The 20,670-nt window shown below is 36.9% G+C and overlaps 4 protein-coding genes across 4 annotated transcripts; 3 read left to right on the forward strand and 1 right to left on the reverse strand.

Annotated features, from left to right (window-relative positions):
- Positions 1 to 1,531: 1,531 nt before the first annotated feature.
- On the forward strand, positions 1,532 to 4,261 carry LOC111788398 (ADP,ATP carrier protein 1, chloroplastic-like). Its single transcript, XM_023668731.1, has 5 exons — positions 1,532 to 2,278; positions 2,670 to 2,924; positions 3,025 to 3,168; positions 3,248 to 3,595; positions 3,675 to 4,261. The coding sequence occupies exons 1-5, from the start codon at positions 1,532 to 1,534 to the stop codon at positions 4,038 to 4,040; spliced, it is 1,860 nt and encodes a 619-aa protein (XP_023524499.1). The 3' UTR covers positions 4,041 to 4,261.
- A 142-nt stretch (positions 4,262 to 4,403) lies between these two features.
- LOC111788397 (titin homolog) lies at positions 4,404 to 7,645 on the reverse strand. Its single transcript, XM_023668730.1, has 7 exons — positions 7,398 to 7,645; positions 6,929 to 7,044; positions 6,726 to 6,844; positions 6,488 to 6,650; positions 6,158 to 6,387; positions 5,716 to 6,037; positions 4,404 to 5,625 (listed from the first exon to the last, which is right to left on the reverse strand). The coding sequence occupies exons 1-7, from the start codon at positions 7,554 to 7,556 to the stop codon at positions 4,617 to 4,619; spliced, it is 2,118 nt and encodes a 705-aa protein (XP_023524498.1). The 5' UTR covers positions 7,557 to 7,645; the 3' UTR covers positions 4,404 to 4,616.
- Positions 7,646 to 9,529: 1,884 nt separating this feature from the next.
- LOC111788511 (pleiotropic drug resistance protein 1-like) lies at positions 9,530 to 16,455 on the forward strand. Its single transcript, XM_023668846.1, has 24 exons — positions 9,530 to 9,828; positions 9,931 to 10,051; positions 10,131 to 10,219; positions 10,301 to 10,385; positions 10,457 to 10,616; positions 10,729 to 10,805; positions 11,541 to 11,594; positions 11,667 to 11,757; positions 11,913 to 12,214; positions 12,290 to 12,571; positions 12,662 to 12,978; positions 13,069 to 13,229; positions 13,297 to 13,400; positions 13,486 to 13,624; positions 13,713 to 13,778; positions 13,866 to 13,978; positions 14,067 to 14,399; positions 14,493 to 14,783; positions 14,858 to 14,941; positions 15,017 to 15,150; positions 15,231 to 15,458; positions 15,547 to 15,718; positions 15,802 to 16,056; positions 16,140 to 16,455. The coding sequence occupies exons 1-24, from the start codon at positions 9,530 to 9,532 to the stop codon at positions 16,395 to 16,397; spliced, it is 4,215 nt and encodes a 1,404-aa protein (XP_023524614.1). The 3' UTR covers positions 16,398 to 16,455.
- A 2,076-nt stretch (positions 16,456 to 18,531) lies between these two features.
- Positions 18,532 to 20,380, forward strand: LOC111789209 (2-oxoglutarate-dependent dioxygenase AOP3-like). Its single transcript, XM_023669905.1, has 3 exons — positions 18,532 to 18,973; positions 19,052 to 19,376; positions 20,008 to 20,380. The coding sequence occupies exons 1-3, from the start codon at positions 18,579 to 18,581 to the stop codon at positions 20,248 to 20,250; spliced, it is 963 nt and encodes a 320-aa protein (XP_023525673.1). The 5' UTR covers positions 18,532 to 18,578; the 3' UTR covers positions 20,251 to 20,380.
- The last annotated feature ends 290 nt before the right edge of the window (positions 20,381 to 20,670 follow it).

Genomic DNA, 20,670 nt, shown 5'->3' on the forward strand with positions numbered 1-20,670 from the left:
GTATGATCGGGAGTCCCCATCCCATCTCGCCCTCAAATCCACTTTTAATAAATTTTATTAATTTTAAAAAATACATAATATATATTATAATTATTTATAAAAAATCATATATTAAGTAAAAAAATTAACATGGGTATATTTTATATTTAATATTATGAAATGAGAAACAGGACGGGGATGGAGACGAGGAGTACATCCTAACTCCGCCCTCAACCTTACATTAAAATTAATATTCAAATAAAAATAGAGGCGAAAAAGAAAAGTTTGCACTTTAACCAAAAAAAAAAAAAAAAAACATGAAAAAAACATAGAAATAAATGAGAAGCACCCGTTATTTGGTGGACAAAGAACATTACATCGTTTTCTAGCTATTTCATGCGTAATTTTCGTTCGTTAAATAAAAAGAAAAGAAAAGCGTGACACTTTATTGACCAACTTGCAGAAGCTCAAAAAGATCTTAAAATGAAGGGTACTTTGGACATTTCCGAACGGTGGCAGTTTAATTTCGACCGTGATCGTGCCCTTTTTAGCCAACTTGCTTTTGCAACTTCTTTACGAGAAAGGGGAAAATAATAATAAATAAAAAAATAAACACATTGTGACATGTGACATTGTCTTTATTATTTTATTCATTGTTAATTATCTTATTAACTATTTAAAAAAATTTCAATCCATTTTCCACAAACTAAAGAGAAGTTTTTAAAACAAAATAAATATACATAAATTTATTCTTTGAAAAAAAAAATATAACTTTAGTGCTTTAATTAATTTGAAAATAGTGAACGAAATATATATTTTTTAATACAAGAATGTTTAATATATATATGTATATTTTTTTGTGGATGACATAATTTAAATTATATTATTAATCAATTGGTTAAGGAGATAATTAAGTAATTAAGGTAAGATAATTTATTTGTTAGTTCAATAAATGGGGATCCAAATGTTAATAAGCACGGTATGTATGAAGTTGTCCGCACAGGTGGTGGAAAGAAAAACATATGCTCCTTAAAAAATGGCATCATAACAGTTCCACTTTGGTCAAAGTTTCAACGATCCAGACCCGAAAACTAAGGAAAAACACTCCAAATTCAGAGACCCGAGTTTATGATTTAACCTTCCAAGAACCGATGGGTAGAGCAAAGTGATTCCAGTTTATAATTTAACCTTTCAAGAACAGATCTGTAGAACAAAGTTATTCTTGTTCTTGCGACTGTAATTCAACCCACTTGTGGAAAATACCCTTTTAATTATTCCTTCCGTCTTTTGGTTTGATTTGAATTTTATTTTATTGGGTTTTTTTTGGCTGTTTGTTCTCTGAAACAATTCGAGGGTTTTTGATTTCTGTTGTTTGTATATAAAGAAAGATATTTGTATGTTCGCCCATCCTCTGGAGAAGGAACTTGCAATTCCTACCTATCTTCTTCTTATCTTCCTTCTTTCCTCTTCTTCCTTCCTTGTCTGTGTCTCTTTTTGAAAGCCTAAAGCGTTTGGATTATTGTTTTTCCACAAGGGATCAAAGAGGAGAGACATGGAGGCTGTTTTGCAAAGCAAAGGGTTTCTTACTCTTCCCCCAAATCCCAAGGCCAGAAGCTTATTGCCTTCTCATGGCCTTAGGCAAAGGATTTTATCCACAAAGCCTTTGAATCTTCCTGGGTTATCACTTTCCTCAAATGGGTTTCAAAGATTTCAGGGATTTGTATCGAGAAACGCTTCCTTCTCTCCCAAAGAGCGTGTTTCTCTCATCTGCAGGGCTGAGGCCGCGGCGGCGCCTGCAGCGGATTCCGATGAGATCCCTAAAATTTTGGGGATTGAGATTGAAACCCTCAAGAAGATTATCCCTCTTGGGCTTATGTTCTTTTGCATCCTTTTCAATTACACAATTCTTAGGGATACAAAGGATGTTTTGGTTGTGACTGCTAAAGGTAGCAGTGCTGAGATTATTCCATTTTTGAAGACTTGGGTTAATTTGCCCATGGCTGTTGGGTTCATGTTGTTGTACACCAAATTGGCTAATGTTTTGCCTAGAAAGGCTCTGTTCTACACTGTCATCGTTCCATTCATTGCCTTTTTTGGGGCTTTTGGATTTCTTTTGTATCCTCTTAGCAATTTTATCCACCCTCAAGCTTTTGCTGATAAGCTTCTCAACTCCCTTGGCCCGAGGTTCCTTGGTCCTCTGGCTATTATGAGGATTTGGAGCTTTTGCTTGTTTTACGTCATGGCTGAGCTGTGGGGAAGTGTCGTGGTTTCTGTGTTGTTCTGGGGATTTGCCAATCAGGTAATTTTCAAAACTTTGGCATCTAAACTTGTGATTTATGATTCGAGTTTCGTGTTGTTGTGACTGCTGTTAGCGATTTTAGATCTTGTTCGAGTGCGAATTCGACGATATTTTACATGGATCATAGTTTTTGCTCCTGCTGATTAATGGCTTTACATGTTTTATTTTGAGTTCTTGATTGGGATATGTGAAATGCAAGGGAATTCAAAAGAACTGGATTTCTCCCTTGAAGTTGTTGCATTTAGTTGTTGGGTTTATGTTCTGATAAATGTAAGGATAGGAATTGAATCTATCCGTGGCCGAGCAAGCGCCGTGACCGATGGTTTAGCAATGGAGTTTGAAAGGATTAGCTCATTAATTTTCCCTTTCTTTGGTTGCCATTTTTTTGCAGATTACAACTGTTGATGAAGCCAAAAAGTTCTATCCTCTATTCGGTCTTGGTGCGAATGTTGCCCTCATTTTCTCAGGTAGAACTGTGAAGTATTTCTCAAACATGAGGAAACATTTGGGTCCCGGAGTCGATGGTTGGGCTATATCTTTGAAAGCCATGATGAGTATAGTCGTCGGTATGGGGCTTGCGATCTGTTTCCTCTATTGGTGGGTGAATAAGTATGCTTCTCTTCCAACTCGCAGCAAGAAGAAGAAGGTAACCCCCACATTCTCGTACGGTTGCTTGCGTACGTCTTCAGCTATCAATTCTCTTGTTAAATGATTCTGAATTTTTGTATTCTTGCATTCATTTACAGGAGAAGGTCACCATGGGGACAATGGAGAGCTTGAAATTCTTGGCATCTTCAAGATACATCAGGGATCTTGCCACTTTGGTCGTTGCATATGGCATCAGTATCAACCTTGTCGAGGTTACGTGGAAATCGAAGCTCAAAGCACAGGTTTGTTGCATTTGACATTGGTATGTCTGTCTATTAATCAGCTTGTTCTGTAAATAATACCCTCTTCGTAACTGTACAGTTTCCGAGCCCGAACGAATACTCGTCTTTCATGGGTGATTTCTCAACTGCTACTGGAATAGTAACATTCATAATGATGTTGCTTAGTCAATATATTTTCAACAAATACGGGTGGGGAGTTGCAGCCAATATTACGCCCACAGTACTCCTCATTACTGGAGTTGCTTTCTTTTCATTGATTTTGTTTGGAGGCCCGATAGCGCCGATGCTTACCCAGTTCGGGTTAACGCCTCTTCTTGCGGCTGTTTATGTGGGTGCTATGCAAAACATCTTCAGCAAGAGTGCTAAGTACAGTTTGTTTGATCCCTGCAAAGAAATGGCTTACATTCCCTTGGATGAGGATACCAAGGTAAATTTGATGTCTTGTTTGAATGTGTACTACTAAATTTTTGTTCAAGAATTCATTTTTTAATGGCTTCGTGCTTTAGGTCAAAGGCAAGGCTGCCATCGATGTCGTCTGCAATCCATTGGGGAAGTCTGGAGGCGCTCTCATTCAACAGTTCATGATCTTGACATTCGGATCTCTTGCAAACTCGACTCCATACCTTGGAGGTATCCTGTTGGTTATCGTCCTGGCATGGTTGGGAGCAGCCAGATCCTTGGACAGCCAATTCACGGCACTGCGTAAGGAGGAAGAGCTCGAGAAGGAGATGGAACGATCAGCTGTTAAGATCCCAGTTTTGGCCCAGAACGACGGTGAAAATGGCTCCTTAGCCACCAGTCGCACGCCTTTGAACCCCAAAGGTGACTCTGCAAGCAGTTCACCAGAAACATCAGCTCCAACCAACGCCTAAATTTGTTCTTCCATCAACAGTTCAAACAAACACAGGAAGAAGTTGGTTGGTTGGTTGGTTTGGCTTAGAATTTTGTGTTAGTTTTATAGAAATAAAATTAGCCACAGACCGTATGAATCTGACTTTTTCCAAGAGTCTCTTTTTCATTCTCAATATGTATTTGTAATCACATTTATATATAAATGGTGGTGAAACCCCCAATTGTAATTCCATTTATCTCATGTTCATTCTTTTATTCTTTTGGAATTTGGCCATGGGAGGTTTATAAGCTGTTCTTACAGGAATTGGAATTCTTTTGAATCTCTGACAGATCTGTAAATTTATGTTTTAAGAATGTTGGAATTAAGGAATAAACAACTAAATGAAATTTGGAATCACACCAGCAAGCCCCTTTCTATATTCCAAACACAACCAAGAAAAGGAATGCAGTAAATCTTATACATGGAGCGCCTAATTGCACAAACTTATTGGCTTTCAAGAGAATGAATAACCAACACTCAGAAAAGAAGGAACTGTATGGACAAAGCAAGACATACCGTACAAACACTGGCCATAGTTGAATGAAACAGGCAAGTTTCATAACCTTACTGCCTTCTTGAGTGTCTTGATGAAGCTGTTTCTCGCAGAATGATCGTCGCCATTGACATCGTTGTCCCCGCTTACCATTGGTTTCTTTCCCATACAGTCCACTCCCTTTTTCATTCCTCCCAAGATCAGAGATGGTGAAGATGGGATTCTCCTGAAGATCCTTGCACTGGCTGACCTTGTGAATTTCATTTCCTTCCCACTCTGCTCATTCTTTTCACACTCTTCTTCGCTCACTTCTTTTTTGGCTTTGCTGCCTTCAGTTCCAACAATCCTCTCCTCTTCTTTGTTTTGCTCAGCCTCAACCTCCTCCTGTGGGGAATTTGCACTTATTTCATGAGACTTGCTCATCATGTCACCTTCATCTTCATTTTGGAGATCTACATCTTCTTGGGTTTCATCCTCTAACAGGATTTGAAGCCACTTCTCGACGTTTCCTTTGCCTCGTTCTTTTCTACTCTCTTCGTCTTCTTCTTCTTCTTCAACATCCGACTCGTGCATGAAAGGGAATAGCTTGCCATGTCCCTTTGCTTCTCCTATTTCTAAATTTTGAAGCCTTTGGATAATTAAGCTTCCTTCCTCCACCAGTGGAACAATTGCTTTCTCATCATGTTCACCAGGCTTCTCCATGGCCATATCAGGTTCCATTTGTTTCTCCCCTCCATTTTGGGACAAAGCAGATTCAGAAGCTCTTTGTTCTTCCTCTAGAAACAGTCTCAGCTCTTTGTGTGTCGGTGTCTTTGGCTTGATTCCTGGCAAAAAGGCAGTTGGAGTTTTGTGGTCTGTTTCTTCCAGGAGTAGCATATTGTCAGTTCTTGATCTTTTTCGCGCCTGTTCATGTCCAGGCCTCAGCTGTTTCTCGAGCTCATCTCTCTGTCTGTATTTCTGGTAGAGATCCCTCTCAGCGGTGTCACAAATTGCCTTCTGCGCTTCAAGCCGGGCCATTAGTGCACTGCTTGCTGCTTGGTTTAGCCTTAACTGCTCCTTGTAAATAACACTCCTACAAGAAAACAGTCACATTGGCAAGTTAAGTCCTATTTGATCTGCTTTGTACGTTTATTTTCGTACAATGGCTGTTAATTAATCTTACTGGTGCATTGCATCTCGGATCATCTTCTCCAGCATTGTCTTATGGGATGATTGAGCCTCGGCTAATCGCCTGCACTTCTCAGCCTTTCTTTTATGTTTAATTAATTTTAATTCCAATTCCTGAATTCTCAGCTTCTCTTCTTCATTATTTAGCTTCATATCATTCACTTCATCATCTACCCTCTGTATTTCTGCCTTCAGCTTTGCCCTTTCATCTCTTTGTCTTAGAGAATCTCTGGCCATGACAATGGCTTGGTATGGATTCGTAACGAAGTCTGGATTTTCATTCTCTTTAAGAACTTCAGGTTTCACTTTTCTTGCAGCTAACATTAATCAAAGAATCCAAAAGTTATATACTGATTTAAACTGTTGGTATGAAATCAAAATCGAACTTTTCAAGAGCAAGAGAGCATGAATGAGAAGAATTTTTCTTAGTAACTAACCAACTATAGGAATACTTGGTCTTGGTTGTCTATTGTAGTCCAATGACCTCAAAGGTGATGAAGAATCATCATAACATTCTCTTCGAGATAAAACAATGGCAGCTGGAGCAAATCCGAGTCGCTCTTTGGATGCCACGAAATGTTGAGGAAAAGAATGAGATTCAACTGTCTGTGAATTATTCAGCTCTTCGTTTTCGCCTTCGAAGAACAGAAATGAAAAGGCTCTGCGCCTGTCATCATTATATCATGAAAATACTTACATATTAACATCACCACCTAAACATTCATAAACTCAAATGAACATCAATCAAGAAGTTAAAGCAAACGCACCTGAAATCTGAGTTGGATGAAGCAAAGATGGACAAAAACTGGTTTACAGAGATACCCAATTGAAAATCCCACCATGGAACTAAGAACTCTAACTTGTGATGTTTCCTCTTGCAGGCTTGCCATTGAAGTATTCGTAAATTGCTAGGAACAGTCAGTCCTCCTCCTGTGTTTCACCAAAAAACTATGAGAACAAGAGAGGAGACGAATTTAAAAATTTGGAACAGTTTTAGAAGTATACTTGAGCAAGGAAACCAATGATCAATATCCCAAGCAAGTGGTGAAGCAGAATCAGCATGATAATAAAGAACATTGCCGTAATGGTCGACTCGAATTACCGCAGGATCGAAGCCAGCGTTCCTGATATAATCAAAACCAGATGATTTAAAGTAGGAATACACAAATGTTTTTAGAAATTTCAGAAATGGAACGTCAGCTACTTACCCTAGATGGTTGAGTTGCTTCCATAAGAGACTGACAAAAAGCTTTGGCTTCGCAGTAGGCTTTGCCTTTGGATTTATTATTGGAAACAACTGATCTAATTCCATTGCGATTGCGGTCTGAAACATTAGGCAAAGATCCACGCATTAAGTATAATGAAAATGGAAGTCAGGACAAGTAGTTGCAAGGTAATTAGGTAAAGTTCCTGCTTCTAATTCCTTGCAGAATTCGTGCCATCTTAAACATTTCCATCCAGAAATGGAAATTTTGAAGAGGAATCATGCAGAAATCCACAAGAATTGCAAAACAGAAAGGAATTAACTACGGACTAATCACAAACAGTTTCCCCCGAAGTAACAGAAAGGGCTCAAATTCTCTCACAGTGGGGAATTAAAATCAGAACAGCAATATCACAATTCAGTTCAATCTTCCATCTAATCAAAGAAAAATTTCAGAATGACTCGTATCTAACCTCTCGCTTCTTCAAACTATAAGGCGTGAAAGTGAAAGGAGGACCACGGCAGTACAATCCAGCTTGTCGATCGCGGCAAAGCTTGGCGTAAGCTTGCGGGTGGCCGACAGCCTCATCAATCGCCATTTCTTCTTCACTAAACAAGCAATTGTCGGCCATTATCGTCAAACCTCCTTCTTCTTCGACTCGCTGAAGAAAGCTCAAAATTTCACCTCAGATGAAGAAACTGAAAGAGGAGCGTAAAGAGATATGGAGATACTGTTTCTTTTTCATTTTTTTCTTTTTTAAGTTTTAGCTACCAAAAAGCACCCAACGGTCGAATTCGGCTGCCACGTCAACAAAACGGTGCGCAGTAGGTAATGGTAACGGCTACGGGATTCAGATTGGCCCACATTAATCAATTGGGTTTTTAAAGTCTGAGGCCCACTTGATAAATAATGGTTAATATTTTTAAGACAAATTAAATTTAAATTTATATGAATTAATTTAAAGGTTGAATTGCAATATATTTTATTTTACTTACAAATTTTGAAATCCTTCTAACGTTAAAAAGGGTGTTAATGCTCCATAGAAGTATATTTTAAGGTAAAGATATTTTAAAACATTTTCTAAGGACATTAATGATTATTTTTTTCTTTTATATTCAATGATATTTGTTAAATACTATTAAAAATTTAAGAATATTTTTGAAATAAAATAATAATGATTTTTGTTCTAAACTAATTTTTTAACTAAAATTTTAAGAATATTTTTTTACTAGAGGTATTTTTTTTTTTTATAATTAATTAAACCTTTTCTTTTTAAGGACGAACTTAAATTTAAATTTATTTGAATCAATTCAAATTGCATATTTTATTTTACTCTTCGTAAAATAAATTTTTTTGATGTTTTTTTAATTTGATTTGTCTTTTTTGAGATATTAATAGTAAATATCAACCTTATAATTATTTATAGAATTATTGAATTGTAAAATCAAATATACAACGGTGTTCGAGTTGTTTTTAAATCTATAATATTATTTTTTTTAAGATATAATATTATCGTTGGATATAAAAATAAAAGTGTTATTAACTTGTACATATTTAAGCATGTATTTAATATTCAAATCGAACTAAAATAAAGAATAAAAGTATTTTTTTATTATACAAAATTTAATCAAAATGATTTCTTTTAATTTTACCTTATGAGTTGTATTTTTGCTTTTTTTTTTTTTTTTTTCTTGTTGATAAATGATTTATTTTGCCATTAAACAATAGCATTTAATTTAAAGAATATTCTCATACATGGATTAAATTACAAACTTTATTTGTAACAGCTAAATACTTACTTTCTCAAAATTATTGGACCATATATATATATGGTATCTAATATCTAGTTGCATATATAAATATATATACAATATAGTTGTGAAATAATACATACCCATACATAATTGGAGAATATTTTTAGATTTATTTACGCCAACGTCATCTATGATAAAATAATATATCCAAGTTATTTTCATTTGAAGTCAATGTTGATAAAATAATATCATAATATACTTTTTTTTATAAATTAAAAATAATATAACAACAGGTATATAAATTATAATTCATTATACCATATATTAGTCATCTATAAGCATCAAGACATGTTAATAACTACTCACACTTTAATTATTTAAAAAAGAACATAACTAAGAATAATTTTGAATAATATTTATTTTAACAATATATTTGATTCTAATTGATATTAACACCATAAACTATTATAGAGAATTTGACAGCTTGAAATTCATATATTTATAAAAATGGCCTAGTATGATTAAATTTAGATCACGTGATAAATTATTTTTTGAAGTAATTAAAACTATATTATTGATATTCTATATGTTATAAATTCTACGTGCAAGCACATGCCCCTATATTATGTCTTATTAATATGCTCATTTCGCCATGTATATTTTGTTTGTGCATAACTCTGTTGCTGTAAGGCTGTAAGGCTGCAGCCCGCGCACAAATCCTAAGAAAAACTGGTAAAATTTCGAGTTTTCTTTAGTTTTTGAATGAAAATGCGTTGAAAGAAGTCCATTTTGGCAGAGATTTTGAGGGTCAAAGTTGGTTAATGTGAGTTTTTGAAGGAGCAGAGAGGAGATGGAGTTGGGGATTGGCAGCTCGTTTAAGAGGCTTGGGAGTTTTAATGTGGATGGTTTTCCAGTATCATCAGTGCATGAAGAGGACCAGGAATCGCTGAAATGGGCCGCCATTGAAAAGCTTCCGACGTTCAGGCGTTTGAGGAAAGGGTTGATGACGACTTTGGATGGTAAAGCCAATGAAGTTGATATCTTAAATCTTGGGTTTCAAGACAGGAAGAATTTGATTGAGGCGTTGATTAAAGTTGCTGAAGAGGATAACGAGAAGTTCTTGTTGAAGCTGCAGAATCGTCTTGATAGGTGCATTCGCCTTTTTTTTTTTTTCTTTTCATAGACTGAACTTTATAGAAAATGTTGTTCGTTTGATTGATGTTTTTGTGGTATGTTTCTTGACATTTTCAGGGTAGGAATCGAACTTCCGACAATCGAGGTTCGGTTCGAGCATTTGAATGTCGAAGCGGATGCTTATATGGGAAGTAGAGCATTGCCAACAGTTCTAAATTTCACACTCAATATGGTGGAGGTAACATTTTAACTCATGAACTGATATGAGCTGATAACTTTCAAGAACTACAGTGATTTTTTGTTTGTTTGGTTTGAAGGGGTTCTTGGGTTACCTTCATATGTTTTCCAGTCGAAAGAAGCAGTTAAAAATCCTTCATAATATCAGTGGAATCGTGAAGCCTGGAAGGTAAGAAAAACAAGGGGGAAAAAAATGGTAAAATCAGCACAATTTCTTGTTCTGATACTCATTCTTTGATTGTTTTGGCAGAATGACACTGCTGTTGGGTCCTCCTAGCTCTGGAAAGACCACTCTTTTATTAGCACTGGCAGGAAAGCTTGATCCTCAAATAAGAGTAAGCATCCCCTGCACTCACTCTTTTAGTTTTGGTGTAGTCTGTGATCTCAAGAAGCATTTTGCATTCAGGCAAGTGGAAGGGTGAGTTACAATGGGCATGGACTCAATGAATTTGTGCCCCAGAGGACTGCAGCCTACATCAGTCAATATGATCTTCATATTGGAGAAATGACTGTTAGGGAAACTTTAGCATTTGCTGCACGATGCCAGGGCGTCGGCTCACGCTACGGTCAGCTTTAAAACGATACATTTACATCTTCTTGTGATCCAGTGATAACTAAACTCAAAACTCAATGTAACATTTTGCAACTTAGGGATCTAAAATGACTAATTTTTTGCAGACATGCTAGCAGAACTGTCAAGGAGAGAGTTGGCAGAAAATATAAAGCCTGAGCCTAATATTGATACATTCATGAAGGTAAATATGATTAATTTGATCTAATCAAAACCATACTTGTAACAGCCCAAGCCCACTGCTATATCTGCTAGCGGTGGCTTGGGCTCTTACAAACCACTCCCCTGGAGGGTCCAGTGTCCTTGCTGACATACCGTCCAGTGTCTGGTTCTAATGCTATTTGTAACAGTCCAAGCCCACCGCTAACAGATATTATCCACTTTGGCCCATTATGTATTGCTGTAAGTCTCACGGTTTTAAAACGTGTCTCTTGGAAGAGGTTTTGTAACGGCCCAGGCCCACTAAGCAAATATTGTCTTCTTTGGACTTTCCCTTTCGGGCTTCCACTCAAAAGAACGAAACACCCTTTATAAGGGTGTGAAAACCTCTCCCTAGCAGACGCGTTTTAAAAACCTTGAGGGGAAGCCTGAAAGGGAAAGCCCAAAGAGGACAATATCTGCTAGCGGTGGGCTTGAGCCATTACAAGTTTCCACATCTTTATAACGAATGGTTCGTTTACCTCTCCAACCGATGCTGGATCTCATAATATTGTTCATAATATTTGCAAGAGAAAAAAAGCTTGTAGAGTGGAGTTCATTAACAACAACAGAGTTAATATGCCTAAATAGAGGATCTTTGACCAATTAGAACAATGATAGGATTAAGTGAGACTGAAGAAAAGAAAATTAAAGTGGATTTATTTTCCTGTTTGATTGAAGGAATTAGTGACACTAACCTACATAAGAGCTTCATTTTCAGGCAACTGCAACAGAAGGTCAAGAGGCAAGTATGGTGACAGATTACATCCTCAAGGTAACATATTATTATGAAAGCTAAACAGTGTCCAAATATGTTCTTAATCTCTAATTCTTTGAAATCTTTTAGATTTTGGGATTGGAAGGATGTGCTGATGTAATGGTTGGTGATGAAATGATAAGAGGCATATCTGGTGGACAAAGGAAGAGAGTCACTACAGGTAAAATTAGTTCATACAGCTTAGCTATGATCTGTTCGATAACCATTTCATTTTTTAAAAAAGTATGTTCTTCGATCAATTTCTTCAGCTTAGCTATGACAAGTTCTTGTTTTTGTTCTTGAATATTTTGAAATAAAGTAAAAGTTTGCATACAGGCGAGATGTTAGTTGGTCCAGCGAGGGCTTTGTTCATGGACGAAATATCAACGGGGTTGGATAGCTCCACAACGTTTCAAATAGTGAATTCATTGAAGCAAAGTGTTCACATTCTTAAAGCAACGGCAGTTATTTCACTTCTCCAATCAGCACCAGAGACTTATGAGCTTTTTGATGACATTATTCTTCTATCCGATGGTCGAATTGTTTATCAAGGTCCTCGTGATGAGGTGCTTCAGTTCTTTGAATCTATGGGGTTTGTTTGTCCTGAGAGGAAGGGAGTGGCTGACTTTCTTCAAGAGGCAAGTTTTTACTCAACAATAGAATTTAGCCTTTAGCAACCCCATAATTGAGTACTAAATCTAAGTTTTATACAGGTGACATCAAAGAAAGATCAAGAACAGTACTGGAAAAACAAAGAGGAGGCTTACAGATTCATTACACCCAGTGAATTTTCTGATGCATTTAAATCATTCCATATTGGCATAAAGCTTGGAGATGAACTTGGCATCCCTTTTGATAAGTCTAAGAGCCACAGAGCAGCTTTGACAACCCAGAAATATGGTGTTGGAAAGAGAGAACTCTTAAAAGCTTGCTTCTCAAGAGAGATCCTTCTCATGAAACGAAACTCCTTCGTCTACATTTTCAAGCTCTTTCAGGTAGCCTCAAATTTACTCTTTTTTTTGTTTCTTTTCCTGAAAGACATAGCCTATCAGCTTATTAACACGATTGCCTTTTGGAGTTTTCAGCTGTTTGTAATGGCTTTAATTACAATGAGTGTGTTCCTAAGAACTGAGATGCATCGTGATACCATTGTGGATGGAGGAATATACACTGGTGCATTGTTCTTCACAGTTATTATGATTATGTTTAATGGGTTATCAGAGCTCTCATTAACCACAATTAAGCTTCCTAATTTCTACAAGCAAAGGGACCTCTTATTCTATCCTTCATGGGCGTATTCTCTTCCCAATTGGATCCTCAAGATTCCTATTACCTTTATTGAAGTTGCTTTGTGGGTTGTCATCACATACTATGGCATTGGCTTTGATCCAAATATTGAGAGGTAAGAGATACTAAAAGTGTTTTTTGAGCTTGAGAAGTCTTTCTTTCCTTCTTTTTGATGTGAATATGAATGGGAACAACAATGCTGCAGGTTTTTCAAACAATTCTTGGTGCTTCTACTAGTTAATCAGATGGCTGCTGCACTGTTCCGCTTCATTGCTGCATTGTGTCGTAACATGGTCGTTGCGAACACGATCGGTTCTTTTGCTCTTCTGACCCTCTATGCACTTGGCGGTTTTGTCCTGTCTCGAGGTACGACACAGCTGTGCATTCTAAAATGAAATAGTCAACTTTGATCTTATTTTCATTCTTTATGTAGAGGACATTAAGAAATGGTGGATATGGGGGTATTGGACATCACCAATAATGTATGCTCAAAACGCCGTAGTTGTAAACGAGTTCCTTGGAAAGAGTTGGGCACATGTAAGTTCTTAAAATTCTCTCTTTTGAATCATGTTTTAGTAATATTCACTGTTTTTTTATGTTCTTGAGCTGTCTTTTTTTATAGGACGCATTAGGAGTTGTGGTTTTGAAGACCCGTGGATTCTTCCCAAATGCATATTGGTATTGGATTGGTGCAGGAGCTTTGCTTGGTTATGTGTTTCTGTTCAACTTACTTTTCACTTTGGCGTTGTCGTTCCTCAACCGTAATCATCTCGACCTTATACGACTTCGTAAAATACGCATCTTAGTAAGAAAGAGCCTCAAATTAACATCTTAGTTTTGATTGTGTAGCATTTGGGAAGGGTCGAGCTTTTCAATCAGGCGAACCAGAAAGTATTGACAGTGGTGACAAAAGAGGTATAACAAAGTTCGGAGATCGAGAATTCGAACCTCTAATCTATTAGTCATTAACCAGTTGATTGTTGGGCGTTGTGCTAATTCCAGGAACAGAAATGAAATTTGAAGCCAATGCCAGAAATAGAACAGGAATGATTCTTCCATTTGAGCAACATTCAATTTCATTTGAAGATATCACTTACTCTGTTGACATGCCGCAGGTAAGAATCAAACCACCTAAAAAAAAAGGAAGAGTTGAAATTTCCATTGAAACTTCCTAATCATAAGTATGTTTGATGGGGTTTTCAGGAAATGAAAAACCAAGGTATTTTTGAAGATAAGTTGGTGCTACTGAAGGGAATAAGTGGAGTTTTCAGGCCCGGTGTTCTAACAGCTCTTATGGGAGTGAGTGGCGCTGGTAAGACAACACTAATGGATGTCTTGGCTGGTAGAAAAACTGGGGGTTACATTGAAGGGAACATCAAGATATCTGGTTATCCAAAGAAGCAACAAACATTTGCTAGAATCTCTGGTTATTGTGAACAAAATGACATCCATTCTCCTCATCTTACTGTCTACGAATCCTTGCTCTACTCCGCATGGCTCCGTCTGCCCCGACAAGTCGATCCCCAAACTAGAAAGGTAAACTATGCCAATACTGTTCTTCTATTACTTTTGTTCTTGGAAGAGCTTCAAGTGAATAGCTGACAATTTGATTGCAATGTATAACAACAGATGTTCATTAATGAAGTGATGGAACTTGTGGAGTTAAAGACGTTGAGGGATGCTCTAGTTGGGTTGCCAGGTGAAAACGGTCTCTCGACCGAGCAGCGCAAGCGACTCACCATAGCAGTGGAGCTTGTAGCAAATCCATCCATAATATTCATGGACGAGCCAACCTCAGGACTTGATGCTAGAGCTGCAGCCATTGTCATGCGAACCATTCGAAACACAGTGGATACTGGAAGAACTGTTGTATGCACAATTCACCAACCGAGTATCGACATCTTCGAAGCTTTCGATGAGGTGACAGACCAAACAATGAACATTTAAGCTAAATGAAACCTCTAATACTTAACACTTTGAGCTATTTGGTGCAGCTCTTCTTGATGAAGCCAGGAGGCCAAGAAATATACGTTGGTCCATTGGGTCGCCATTCTTTCCATCTAATAAAGTACTTTGAGGTAAAATTATTACAAACACTCATGATTTTGCCTCCCCAATAACAATTATGTAAAGTCTTCATCTTTATTCTTAAGGAAATCAAAGGAGTTGCTAGAATAAAAGATGGGTACAACCCTGCCACATGGATGTTAGAAGTCACTTCCCCAGCACAAGAACTAGCTTTAGGGGTTGACTTCACTGATTTGTACAGAAACTCAGAACTTTATAGGTAATCAACAATATAGTAGACCAGTTATTATGCATAAATGTGATGCTTTTCGTATGAACATTTTTGAAAATGATGAACAGGAGAAACAAGACGCTTGTTGAAGAATTGAGTACCCCAACTCCGGGATCAACAAACCTATACTTCCCAACTCAATACTCACGATCACTTTACACACAATGTGTAGCTTGTTTATGGAAGCAACATTGGTGTAATTGGCGCAACCCGTCTTACTCCGCCGTGAGATTGCTGTTCACCATCGTCATTGCGCTGATGTTCGGTACAATGTTTTGGGACCTTGGCTCAAAAAGGTAAGCCTTTTTTGTTACCTTCACATGCCATGAAGACAAGAAACATGTTCTGTTCTCTTATTGGAAAACATTGACTTGTGTAATGAAGGACAAGGCGACAAGATCTATTCAATGCCATGGGATCAATGTACACTGCAACACTATTCTTGGGAGTCCAGAATGCCTTCTCTGTACAGCCCGTGCTCGCCGTAGAACGAACCGTGTTTTATCGTGAAAGAGCTGCTGGAATGTACTCAGCCTTCTCATACGCATTTGCAGCGGTACTAACGTTGTTCTGTTTTGAAACATAAGAACTTTGTTTCGTTTAGGCATTGAAAACTGTGTGTCCTGTCCCATGTTTCAGGTGCTGATTGAGCTCCCATATGTTTTACTCCAAGCTCTGGTTTACACTCTCATAGTGTACACTATGATTGGATTTGAATGCAGTGTTGCTAAGTTCCTTTGGTATCTGTTCATCATGTACTTCACTTTGCTCTACTTCACTTTCTATGGGATGATGGCTGTGGCAATGACACCAAATCATCACATTGCTTCCATTCTCTCCTTTGCATTCTTTGGACTGTGGAGTCTGTTTTCGGGATTCGTCGTCCCAAAACCGGTAAGTTTTGTTTCCAAGTTCGGGTTTCGATTTTTTTTCCCGTAAAATGATTAATGTTTGTTGTTTTTTTTTTTTTTTTATAGAGGATACCGGTGTGGTGGGCATGGTACTACTGGGTTTGCCCAGTGGGTTGGACGTTGTATGGATTAGTAGCCTCCCAATATGGAGATGTGCAGGATGTTCTTGAAACTGGTCAAACTGTGCAGGAATTTGTGAGACAGTACTTTGGTTTCAGACATGATTTCTTGCGACTTTCTAATTCTATGGTCGCTGGATTTGCTGTTCTTTTTGCTGTTGTATTTGCCATCTCTATCACTATTTTTAATTTCCAAAGAAGATGATATCATTTATTTGAGTTGTATAGTGTTTTATAAGTAAAAGAATGTGAAGATCATAATTGAATTATAAGTTATGTTTCAGATTCATATTGGTTAGTTGAATTATGTAACTATAGTCACGAACCAATACCAATTATTGGTTTGACCACTCGATCATCTTTAGTTCCATGACAACTACCTGAGTATGTAATAGTTTAAATCTACCCCTAGCTAATATTGTTCTCTTTTGGGCTTTTCCTTTCAGACTTCCCCTCAAAGTTTTTAAGACTCATATGCTCAGAAAAAGTTTCTTCCACATCTTTATAAAAAAATGTTTCGTTCTCCTCTCCAACCCATGCGACATTTCACAATTTACCTCTCTTTGGGGTCCAGTGTCCTCACGAGCACTCGTTCCTCTCTTCAATCGATGTGAGATCTCACAATCCACACTTGTAAAGAATAGTATCTGAGTTAGACGTTGACTCCGAATGGGGTAGATTTTGAAAATTTTTTCTTAGCAGACACATTTTAAAAACATTCAAAGAAAAAGTGCAAAAATAATACTATCACCTCGTTGTGGACGTGAAAATTATATTTAATTACATTTGAATTTGGAGGAGGAAAGAAGTGAAGAATAAAAATTATATTTAATTACAATCGTCATCTTTGATTTATAGTTTAATGAGCAATAGTTGGATACACGTGTACGTGAAAATGACATGTCAATGCAAATAATGATATTATTAAATTTTTTTAGTTAAAAAAGGACTTATTATAACATGAAACAAACAAGATCTTATATCTTTATATTATCGTAATCACTATCTACCAAAATTAAAGGAGAAATTATGCATCACTTTCATATATATTCTACATTTTTTCGCATACAACAATTTTATTTATTTATTTATTTTTTTAATAGTGACGGGTTGGATGAATTACATATTTTTTTAAAGATAATTATTGACATTAATATAATCAATAATCAATAAATATGAAACTGAGTTTGTTTCGTTAGGCACCTTAAAGTCCGCTATATTTATCTACAATAAAAAATTTATATAAAATCTATGGAGACTAACCACTTTTTTTAGTTCATAAAAAATAAATCTAATTTGTGCCTCAAATACAACATATATTTAAAAAGAGGTGAATTATTATTATATAAAATGGGATAATAAAATTATTTTAAGAGTTAATTTAAGGTTTTTTTTTTTTTTTTTAAGTTCAAACGTGTAGGATTCTATTTAGGTAGAAGAAGCTAAATCGAACTGATTCAATTACAATTGGTTGGAGTCAATTTCTAAAAGTAATTCAATCCAATCAATTTGTTTTCGATTTAGTTCAAATAGTTATTTTAGGGTTCTATAATTTTCGTTCTCTTTCATGTCTAATGACTTTTGGTTTCCCTCTCCCATCTTTCGAATCTTTCCTTTTATTTCATTCTCACCTACTTGATATCGTCAACACTATAGCTTTGGAAAGATAATTGCAATTAAGGGATCGATAAAAATTTAGCTTTTTGTCTCTTGAACTTGTCATTGACTGAAGTTTAGTATTGATATTGAACCTCAACTCAACCCTCCATGTCATTGAAGCCTTTAATATCTCTACGGGTCCGATGCTAAACCCTAAACCCTAAACCCTTATTTGGTTTGGAGAAGGAAAACAAGAAAACCCATGCATGGTTTTGTTGACTGAGTCATCCATTTATTTTTAAGTAAAATAATAATAATAATCACGAACCTAGCCCGACCCATTTTCACTCTATCTTTGACTCTAAATCACACTTCTAAAGCTACGATCTTGTTAAGGTTAGAAAATACATTTCTTTAATACAACAAATGTGAGAATTGGATTAAATTTTCTAACACGATTGAATGGTCGATTTTGACACAATTTCTTTAAAAGAAATTGATCACTTGCACGCATAATTTAATTTGAATATTGTGTTATCAACTCCAAAATGATGAGTGTCTAGATATATTCTATTAAGCCAAATTCTTTCAATTAGGATATATTCCTTTGACAAAACTCCAAATCTTATCACAAATTGTGTACACAGCCAAAAATGCTCCAAATTGGATTCATCGAAAATTTGTAAACCCCATTTATATAAATGACTTGAATGGATTGGCATCCAAAACACTCACGAAAACAAAGAGCTCTCTTGCTAAAGCCAAAGCCAAAGCCAAAGCCAAAGCCATGGGGTTTCGTTCTTCCACAAACCCTGAGGTACCAGTCATCAGCTTCTCCATTGAAAACCTTCGTCCTAAAAGCACCAAATGGGTGGAAACATGCAGCCATGTGAGGGCTGCTCTTGAAGAATATGGGTGTTTCTTGGCTGAGTATGAGAATGATGTTGAGCAAGAGGTTGAGCTTGATGATGCCATATTCAATGGCTTGGAAAAGCTTTTTGATTTGCCTTTAGAAACTAAAATGAAGAATGTTTCTGATAAGCCTTACCATGGCTTTTTGGACCACAGGGCTCCCTTTGTTCTTCCTCTTCATGAAAGCTTTGGCATTGAAAATGCAGCGAGTTTTGAAGGTGTTGAGTCGTTTGTGAAGCTCATGTGGCCTTCTGGGAATCATCATTTCTGGTAAACTTGGTATGAATTATATGGATGTCTACTTGTAGTTTCACTCAAATTAATATTGCAAATAATTTTGTTGGACAGTGAGGATTTGTTTGCATACACAAAGATGGTATCAGAGATGGAGAAGTTAGTGAAGAGGATGGTGTTTGAAAGCTATGGAGTGGAAAAGTACTATGATTCTCATATTGCTTCAACCACTTATTTGCTTAGAGGTATGAAATATAGAATTCCTGAGATGGGTGAACAGAATATTGGAGCAGAAGCTCACACAGACAAGAGTTTCTTCACTATTCTTCATCAAAATGGAGTCAATGGCTTGGAAATCAAAGCAAAAAAGGATGATCATTGGATTGGACTTCAATTCAATCCAAATTCCTTCTTGGTCATGGCTGGTGATGCTTGTTTGGTATACCTCTTACTTGTGCTTTGATCCATACTTAAAAGTATATAGTGTAACGGATGTTGTCTTTTTGCTTTTTTTTGTGGGAACTCCCAATCCACCTCCTTCTGGGCCCAGCATCCTTGCTGGCACACCGCCTCGTGTCTACCCCATTCGAGACTCGTTCCCTTCTCCAATTGATGTGGGACCCTCCACAATCCACCCTCCTTCGGTGTCCAACATCCTTGTTGGCACACCGCCTCATGTCCACCCCTTTCGAGACTGGTTCCCTTCTCTAATTGATGTGGGACCCCCCAATCCACCCTCCTTTGGAGCCAGCGTTTTTGTAGGCACACTGCCTCGTGTCCACCCCCTTCGGGGCTTAGCCCGCCTGGTGTCTTGACTCTAATACCATTTGTAACAGCCCAAGCGCATTGTTATCTTTGAACTTTTCCCCTCAAGGTTTTTAAAACTCATCTGCTACGGAGAGTTTTCCACAACCTTATTAAGAATGCTTCGTTTTCCTTCCTAACCGAGATGGGGGATCTCACATATAGTCACTAAATCGAAATTAATTATTATTGGAAAGATGGATTTGAATGCTTGAATTAACTCAAATTTGAACATGGTAAGAATAAAATTTGATTTTGATGGATAGGCATGGAGCAATGGGAGAATCCACTCAGCCACACATAGAGTTATAATAGAGGGAAGCAAGGAAAGGTATTCAACAGCCCTATTTTCATACCACAAAGGAGTTATTGAGATTCCAAATGAGTTGGTGGATGAACAATTCCCCTTGAAATTCAACCCTTTTAACCATTATGGATTACTTGGTTACTTCTCCAAAGAAGACTGTGAGAAAACGCCTTCCACTGCCGGAGCTTATTGTGGAGTTTGAGCCCCATTTCATATGCTCATAATAATCAAACTTATAACATCCTCAACTTTAATTTATTTTGATGTTAAGTTGTAATCATTTGTAATTCTGTGTATTAAATTCATAATTAATGATACCAATTTCATCACTATTATGCTCTTGATAACATGATCATCGTTCGACATCTTCTGTTCTTGGTATGTTTTTTCCACCATTGTTGGAATTCTATTGGTCTCAAATGGGTTTGTATTTTGGTAGGCTACTATCCCCAGCTATGTATCATCGTGGCCCATTTGGCTTAATTATTTCTGGTAACCCATTATTGAATGCCATCTTTAATGTTCAACTACTACCATCCTCAACTCACTGTGTGAGGTTTTCACCCTTACGTACATTTTTGGAACATAAGACTTTATAATTGGTTGTTCAGACTTCATAATC

Source organism: Cucurbita pepo, chromosome LG02 (assembly GCF_002806865.2).
Source record: "Cucurbita pepo subsp. pepo cultivar mu-cu-16 chromosome LG02, ASM280686v2, whole genome shotgun sequence".
NCBI lineage: Eukaryota > Viridiplantae > Streptophyta > Magnoliopsida > Cucurbitales > Cucurbitaceae > Cucurbita > Cucurbita pepo.